Here is a 9,162-nt window from a genome sequence, read left to right as displayed (position 1 = left end):
GTTGTTGTTGTTGTCGCCGATGAATTATGTATGCGCTGCCATGTTGATATGTGATAGAATGTAGGACACATGCTTATGCATAACAATAGTCTGCAGTTGTGTTCTCACCAGCATAATTGGCCGCTTAGCTCCCACGTTCGCTTTCTAATGCCGTCGCTGCTCCTCGCCTTTGACGGTTGCTCAGTTGCCCTGGTCTACTTTCACTCCTTTCTTTTGTTTCTGCCACAAAAACCCAAGTCATATGCTTGTCACTGCACAGCTGATCTCATCACAATAACAGTCTATATCATCACAACACCCCCCCCCCCCCTCCCAATTGCATTTTTAATCAGGAATTGTCCGTTTTAAACGTTTTTGTCGCGCCTTTGCCCGCTCCCAGACACTAATTGAGCTTTCACTTTGGTGTCGTATTAAACGGGGTGTCCGATAGGCTCGCAAAAATGTGCGCTAACTTGCCTGAAAAATAGCCAAACAAAAATAGCCTTTAATGGGAAAAGGCATTGATTTTTAAATAGTACGTTATAAACGATGACTGAGCAAAATATAATAATAAAACAGTAATAACATAACATTTCGAGCGTAATCATACTTTAATTTGTCACATTGATGACTCTTGGCTATTTAGGCACTTGTGTGCTAGGAATTGAATCAAATCATTACTTTTTCCTCCGATTATATATTTTGTGACATTTCTCAAAAAATTGTACTATTGCCGTAACGTTGACAAATTTTGTACTTGTTGTTTTGAGAACTATTCTCGCACCTCGAACTTTTCACCCATAATCTTGTTGGCTTTTCTTTAGAAATTCTATTTTCCACAACAATCAATTTTTGCCTCAAGTTTTCAAAACAATTTTTGCTAGGTTTGGTTTTAGGATTTCGTTTAGCGGCGTTGTACATAAAAATGATGACTGTCGTCTCAACTTTGATTCTCTCTTATAATGATTGACTTTTTTCCCCATTTCTTTTTACTTTTCTAATTTTTACAATTGCACATATTTATTTTTTTACTACAGTTATATGCAACGGTGTTGACAATGTTTTGGTGTTGAGGGTTTTTTTTTTCCGTAAAATGCTAACTATTGTCGTTACTTTGGCTTTTTCCTCGTAACTTTACTTTTTTCTTGTAATTTGTGAAATTTAAAATTAATTTTACAAAAATAGCAATATCTAAAAAAATTCAACACTTTTTTTGGTGTTTAGATTTAGTTTTTTTTTTTTTTAATAGTGTGAAGTGGTTCAATGGCGTTTAACCACAACCATTTTTTTCCTTTTCAACCGAAGCTTAAAAAAAAATATTGACTCTTTTTGCATAGATTTTTTTTTTTCATAAAGTCATCATACAATTTTTGACCCATTAAGTTAAACACTCCAGTGTGGGTTACCCGCCACGCCGTGGAATTCCCAGACCCACGGTCAAGTGGATCCGCTTGGGAAAGCCTGGCCTCGAGGACAAATGCGTTAATAAAAAAAAGGCAGCCAAAAGAAGCTTCCGAGGCTTGCTCTCTTCTACTTTATTGTTTGCCATGCTCACAAGCGAGCCGGGGATTAATGAAGCACGTCTGGTGGGTCCATATGGCCCCTCTGGTGGCGCTTGTGCTTAATTAAAAGCCAATGGATACTCGAGGGTCTGGAGCAGGGGAGGTTTGGGGGGGTGTCTTCCCTTGTCCGGCTACATGAGGACCACTCGTGACTTTCTGCTCTCTGCTGCCATTTCACCATCGCAACCTGTTGAAGTTGTTCCTAGATGCCGTACGTTGACATCTACGTCGGACCACTGACGCCGATATATTATTCAGTATTGGAGCATGTCAACCGTCAAAGCCCAAAGTCGCTAAGCACGTCTGTATGACAAATGTGACATCATCAAGTCACCCTAGCAGACCTCAAGAGTCAAAATCAAAACTCAAGACTCATTTATGATAACAAATCACATAACTGATGTGATAAATATTTTATTCGATGTCATGTTTGAACTCCCTAACGCTCTCTTTTTTTGTAAAACCCCATGAAGTAAGTGACTCACTGTGTTTTGACAAAATAAACGACGTGTGCTCTACGTTGTTCTTGTTTGAAATTGACTTCTCTGAATTACTTAATAAAGTATCTCCTCCAGTTTCAGGATTCCCAACCGACGCGGGTTGAACAACAATTCTCCTTGACTGGTAAGTTTCTCACTTCTTACTGATTTTTTATTGATTACACTGTACATTGCCCAAAAATAAAACTTGATACTGATAACATTTAGTGTTATATTAACAATTTATTACGAATAAGTAATAAATCCAACATAGCAGCCGCTACTAATGTCAGCTTGTTTACAGTAGGCCCGATTGATATGGATTTTTTTTTTTTTTTGAAGGACGATGCCGATTACAATATTCGGCAAAATAAAATTCTGATGACCGATCCATCGTTTGATTAATTAAAAACATAAATGATTCAAAAAGTAAATGTTTTGGGGGTCTCTTAATGCTTACAACAATAAAGATATGATTTTTTTTCACTCATTCACATTTCTTTTTAAATTTCTTTTTTTTTAATGGCAATTAGAAACGATTGTCACATGTCAGATTTTCACTTTTTCCGGTCTGGTTTGGTTCCTATCAATAATCCCATATACAATTTTACTATTATAACTTTCACATTACGTGACAATCTTTTTCCCATAACAATACAACTTTTTACTACTTTGCTCTGTGCACAATTTCAACTTTTTTTTCTTTAACCAATTTGATTAGACTTTTTTTTTAATCTACCGCTGTTTGCAGTCGTGTGATTTGATACAAGTTGAAGACTGACTCGTCTTTATGTATCATTGGCTGCTAATTGGAGGTCAAACGGACAACAAAGCAGTCCTCTCGTTCTAATTAGAGTGATAGCGCCATGCCTCTCCTCGCCTGTAATCCTGCACATAGATGCCCCCCCACCCCAAAAAAAAAAAAAAAACTCTTAATCCTTGCAGCAGATGGAAGTGATTTTATCGATTAATCGGCTCTTGGGTTGATTTGGAAGAGATCCTGGGTGACAAGTTGAAGTAAATACCTCAGTGTTTATCGTCTATTAATGTGTGTGAGCACTTGTTTTTTATGTTTGTAAAGTGCATGTTGTACTCTTGTGAGTCCCAGAATTCAGGCTAACAATATCAATATTTTTTTTTTTATTTGATTATCATATCACACATTTCCAGCCAGTGTTTATCAAATGTAAAATGTATTATTTTGTGTCTATTTTGTGTGGACAAAATCTAAATTTATGACCTGTCCCCCTCATTTTACAACTTAATAAACTGACCAATGTGTTTTTCTCACCATTTTAAAACATTATTTTGAATTTGACAACTTTTTTTTTCCTTGACATTTTTTTTAAACAAAAATGACAGTTGTTATAATATTACATCTTTTTTTCTCAGAGTATTATGACTTAATTCTTGCAACTTTTCGACTTTATTAATTGTACTATTTTTTTTTGGTTTTGACTTTGCATCATTATTCTCAGAATCTTACAACATAATGCTCATAACATTGCATTTGGTCTTGTAATGTTATAAGTTTATTCTAGATATTCTCATGAGTAGAACTCTTTATCAACACTGGTTGGTAATAGTCTTACTTGTAACTTAATGATTTAATTCTCGTAATTGTATGACTAAGTAGACAACTTATTTTCTCCTAATTTTGTAATATGCATTTTCTCATAAATGTGCAAAGTGGTAGAGGTCACAAACAAATCAAAAACAGCAGATATAGGCTATGTACACATGCACCGTGGCTCATGTTTATTATTTTTTTTATTACTGAGTGTGTCTGTGTCCGTTTCAAATCCAGCTATAACCTGCATAGTCCCCCTTTTAACTATAATAATTTATCATTAAACAGCTGTTTGCAAAATATATATATAAAAAAAGAGGGAATTAATCTAAAATAACATTGAAAAAAACAGAAGTGGGTGAAGACGAAAATGGGGAAACTTTTGATTGTCTTCGTTTTTAAACACATTTGTCATAAATTAAATAGTGCATCCATGTCAGAGTCTCACACACAACAACTTTGCTCACACTGGGGACGCTTAAGAAGGAAGAATTAAACATTCCCCGCATCAAAAAGTTCAATTCTTGATTTTTTTAAATTGTTCCATCTCGCTCAAAGTTGGGGGGGAAAGAGGCTGCAGTCCTGCTTTGTCCGCCCGAGGTAGAAGAGGAGTCCCCCGGCCAGCTCTTGCCCGCTCCTCGGGGTCCTGGAACTCCGTCAGATCACAAAACCTGGAACTTCCACGCCGCCTGCTGCTCTTTATAATCCAAACAATCCGCGTTGAAGTTGAGCTTCCATGTGGACGAAGCCGTTTGCTCCTTATAGTCCAGGCAGTCCGCAGTGCCTCCGTAGCCGTACGCCGAGGAGGAGAGCGACGACGCCGGGCTCAGGTGGCTGGACACCCCGCCGCCGCCACCGCCTCCTCCCCCGCTCATGGGGCTCATGGCGGAGCTCAGCTGGTGGTGGTGGTGCATCGGCGACAGGTACGAGCCGCAGTCCATGCCGGGGAAGTAGGACGACGAGCCCGTGTAGCCCTGGTTGTAGGCGGACGTGGCCTGGGTGTACGTCACCGGGTAGGAGCGCTGCATGCAGGAAGAAGCCGAGGAAGTGGACATGGGATCGGAGAGAGGCGAAATGGAAGCCGGGCTCCAGATGGACACCGGCGCCGTTGCGCTGCTCACGGCCGGCAAAGTGGCGTTGGAAGGAGGCGTGAACTGGCCGCTCGCCCCGCTGTCCGAGCTGGCCTCACGGACCGGGGAGGCTTTCTTTTTCACCGGCCTGGTGCTCGACGCTTTGCTCGGTGCTCCACTTTGAGTCTGCTGGGCCTGCTGGCGGTGCTTGGCCCTTCGGTTTTTGAACCATACCTGCAGGGGGAAAATGTTTTTTTGTTGTTGTGTGCACAGAATCTACAAAATGTTGTGCAACAAGTATTATATAATTTTCGTAAATTAAGCACAAGATAATTGCTTCATCAATTAAGCTTATAAAACAGAGAAAGCTTGCAAATCAAAACAAATTTAACCCAAAAATACTCACGTAATAATAAAATTAATTTGTTGCATTATTTTTGCAAACATCTAAAACCTTTACAACCAATTAACCACATTTAGATACTTGCATATAAACAAAAACAAAAGACATTTTCCCGGAAATAGTCATATAATGTTAATTAAAATGTGTTGCAATAAATTTCAGCCATAGTCAATTAAACATTTAGTACCATAAAACGTTCATATTCGATACGAATTCATTAATTAATTTGTCGCATTATATTTTTACACACATTCAAACCATTTCCCCACCAATTAAACCCAAAGCCCTGCAAGTGATGTCACATAGGTGCAGCTCAATAAATGAGAATAATTATTTAAGTGAAAAATATTCCCTAGAGATAGGAATATTTCGAACAGTTTTGAATACCCCGAATTGTATCATTTTATGAATTTATAATATTTCTTAAGAAACAAAATGGTGGGGTTTTTTTTATTCGGCCTCACCTGCACTCTGGATTCAGGCAAATTGATTTTGAGGGCCACCTCCTCCCTCATGAAGATGTCCGGGTAGCGAGTTTTGGTGAACAGGTTCTCCAGCACGTCCAGCTGGGCCCTGGTGAAGGTGGTCCTCTCCCGTCTCTGCTTCCGAGGCGTGCCTGCGTGCAAAATTTCGAAAGGTGCATGAATAAAACTCCCACCTTTATTATTTTTTGGGGGTGACGAGATTATTCTTTTACCTTGGTATCCCACGGAAGGGTGCAGTAGGTCCACCCCAGGGCCGGATAAACTGAGTCCGTTCACCGTGTAAGGGGGCTGCTTCAAGTAGGACATCATGATGATGGCTGGTAACACACGCACGCGCACCCAAAAATAGGATCGAATTAAAAAAAATAATAATCCTGCTCTTTTAGTTCCAATATGATGATGGAAGTGCAGCAAAAGAAGTGACGGTCCCGAAAGTGTGCGAGGACTCTTAAATCCCGAGGCCCGCACCCCTCCCCTTTTCCCCCGCACCCCTCACCTCCCTCCCAGCTGTCTGTCGGTCTGCCCCCCCCCCTAAAAACACACTCCTCTCTTAAAAACAAAACATTGTCGTTAAAAAATGCACCCCCTCCCACTCCTCTTCATCAAGCATTACCATATATCCCCACAGGTTCGGCCGCAGCGAAATGGGCAGCTGATTGGGGGGCCATTTGCGCTGACAAAGCTCACTGTTGACGATAAGTAACGCTGATAACAATAAGAAGTTGCAAACAAAAGATGCAAACTGAGCTGCGCCATTCAGATACAATGAAGACGACCCCCCCCCACACACACACGCACACACATTTTCACGGTGCGCCCCCCACCTACACGTCATTTATTTTTTTTTTGTATGTGTTTCCATTAAAAGTAACGCAAATATCAATGTGGCCCAATTACAATACGAAGGACAACTTTGGGGGGCAGTAATGAAAAAACTGGGCTAATTCCGACAACATATCGACACTCTTAAATGCAAGCAAACACTCCCGCCTCCTCTTCACTTTTAACACCCCCCCACCCCCTCATCCTCCCGCGACTCCCTCGTCCTCATCTCCTAATGAATTGCTCCCGGTAATTAGATTTGGAAGGTGAGACGATCGCAAAGTGTTGATTAGGAGGCAGCCCTTAATCTTAATCTAAACAAACATGGAGCTCGACGGATTGTTTTTTAAACGTGCACATTGGATCCGTTCTTCTTTATTTTGTAACTCCTCTCGACTCATGTCATTTTAAACGTGTGTCTATTTTTAATTGATTACATCGCAGCCTCATGCAATTGCAGTATTTTTTTTTTAAAGATTCATTGTCATGAAAATCTGACTCTTGTGATTTTTATAAAAATGTAGGCTTACTTTTAAACACGCTGTTATATTAATTTTTATTATGCTTGCATAGACAAATAAGCAATTGGCTTTCCCATATGGGTGCATATAAATGGCATTGCAAATTAAAGTGCAATAATCAAATATGGAATCATAAAAAAATCATAATCGAACTGTGAATAAGTGGTAGGTAAAAAAAAAAATATGAGTTCTCATTTTGTTAGTATTAAAGGGGGAAAATGATCATGCAAAATAATATGATGATGTTTTATGCATGCTTTGAATTTAAGAATACACTCTGTATAGGCTACAGCATATAAATATATATTTTGTTTTTGGTCAGTCCTTCTATTTTTTTAATTGAGCCAATAACGGACACTGCAATCTGTCACTTTTTTTAGAGTGTGCCCCCACCCAGACTGCACCCCCCGCCCCTCCACCTCTTAAACCACCGGTTGCTCCACATCCGTTCAATAATAGTCATCATAAATGCCAGTCTTTAATTATTATTGGCCTGCTACAAGAAGAGCTGATTTTTTTTTTTTGACGATTTAATCAGGTTGGCACGCGTTGGCCTGATTAGGGGGACGCTGTGCAAGAGGGTGGGGGGCTCAATGTGTGCACAACACACTAGAAGTCTACTAGAACAGCTGAACTTTATTTGGGGTTAATCAGCGACACGTTAAATGATTGTAGGAGTCGTGTGCTGACTCACTTTTAAATTTTAAAGTGACTTAATTGTAAACAGACAGATTTTGAATTATGTGAGCGTATGCACTCTTGTGCAACCGCGATTTATTTCGCATCCTTACTCAATTTTTTTCCCCCGATTGAGTTGTGCAGGTTCTAAGACAGTTTTGAAATGATTTATCATGGTCTCATCGTGTATGACATAAAATAAAAAACTGGAATTTGAACAGGGGTGTGTAGACTTTTTATATTCACTGGCATTATTATATTTAGTCCCACCTCCCTCATTTTTGCGTCAGCACACCCAAGACAAAGAGTGGCATTGTGTGATCACACCAGCTGACTGCCAGACACACACCAACACACACACACCCAAACACGCCCCCCCCCCCAAAAAAAAAAAACAGCACCCCCAATATGCACCTTAACAACGTACCATTTTTATTGCTATTATTGTAATTAATATGTTAGGGTCCTTTTATGTAAATTTATGAATTTTGCAGTTCCAACAATAATAATTTAAAACATGAAGTATAACAAAAGCACAATTAGATGAATAAAAAGCACACGTTGAAGGCTGTCAAATTCAATATGAAAAAAAAAAAAATAAATATATATATATATATATATATATATATATATATATATATATATATATATATATATATAATTTTAATTTATAAAACTTTATTATTTTCCACACTAGTCATGGTAACATCCTGGTGCATGCATTCAAATGGTTTTATCTCAACTTGTGATCCATTAAACGCTTGAATGCCTTTTTGCCTGAAGGGGCGTCAACACGACAAAGTTTCCTAAGAGAAAAAAAAAAACACGCCTCCTCAATTAACTCCCTGCATGGACTCCCGCCTTGCTCCTTGTCCCCCCACCCTCCTCTTGCTCTGCTCAGCCGCCATTTGGGAGGGGATGGGTGGGCGAGTGGTTCCTCAACTCCATTCAATTTCAGCAAAATCAACTTTTACACTTACCTCGATGGTGGTGCGTTCAAGGGCCTCCCCTCTGGCTGCTCAATTCCAGTTTTAAGCAGATGACACTTGGTGACGCGCACTATTTATGCGCAAAAAAAAGAGAGGGAGAGAGAGGCAGAGAGAACAAGAGCGAGAGAGGGAGAATGAGAGACTTTTAGGAGCCAATAGAAAGGAGAGAACAGGACTGTAATGTGGTGATGCACTGCATGACGGATGTCCATTTTTAATACTCAAACTCTGCCTTTACAAAGATGACTAGACTCTGCTCTTTAAGAAGTGAAGCTTGACGAATATAATAAGTCATATTTTGTAATTCGTCTTCTTGTGAAACATATCAAGAGCTGTTTCTAATATTTTGACCCTCATCGCCATATTACAGATGTCAGCAAACTATTTAACTTACATTATTTTTTAAAAATGGTGTTGTCATTACCAAATATATACGAATGCAAGTGTTTTCTTTCTTTTTATAATAGTAACAAAAATTATTATTCTACTGAGGACAATTCCACAGGAGGGTGCAAATTCCCCTTACAAACACTAAAGAGTGACATTTCATGCCATTACATAATAGGAAAAAAAAATATTTGACATGTCAATTTTCTGAACTTCT

The 9,162-nt window shown here is 39.2% G+C and overlaps 1 protein-coding gene across 3 annotated transcripts; it reads right to left on the bottom strand.

Moving 5' to 3' along the window:
* Nucleotides 1-3,772: 3,772 nt before the first annotated feature.
* LOC148316710 (homeobox protein OTX2-A-like) lies at nt 3,773-8,598 on the bottom strand. Of its 3 annotated transcripts, XM_088286022.1 has the most exons (4): nt 8,550-8,598; nt 5,761-5,865; nt 5,528-5,679; nt 3,773-4,936 (listed from the first exon to the last, which is right to left on the bottom strand). In XM_088286022.1, exons 2-4 carry the CDS (start codon nt 5,855-5,857, stop codon nt 4,253-4,255), a joined length of 933 nt encoding a protein of 310 aa, XP_088142148.1. In that variant the 5' UTR covers nt 5,858-5,865; nt 8,550-8,598; the 3' UTR covers nt 3,773-4,252. The 3 variants fall into 3 exon arrangements, with proteins under 3 accessions (XP_088142148.1, XP_088142147.1, XP_088142149.1); XM_088286021.1 differs by having other exon boundaries at nt 3,773-4,894; nt 5,528-5,865; XM_088286023.1 differs by lacking the exon at nt 8,550-8,598 and having other exon boundaries at nt 3,773-4,894; nt 5,761-5,962.
* Nucleotides 8,599-9,162: the final 564 nt, after the last annotated feature.

The sequence above is a fragment of the Idiotropiscis lumnitzeri genome, chromosome 21 (genome assembly GCF_059441095.1).
Source record: "Idiotropiscis lumnitzeri isolate Australia: NSW breed Sydney's pygmy pipehorse chromosome 21, RoL_Ilum_1.0, whole genome shotgun sequence".
Classification (NCBI taxonomy): Eukaryota; Metazoa; Chordata; class Actinopteri; order Syngnathiformes; family Syngnathidae; genus Idiotropiscis; species Idiotropiscis lumnitzeri.
Note: the sequence above shows the minus strand (reverse complement) of the source record. Positions and strands in the feature narration are given on the sequence as shown.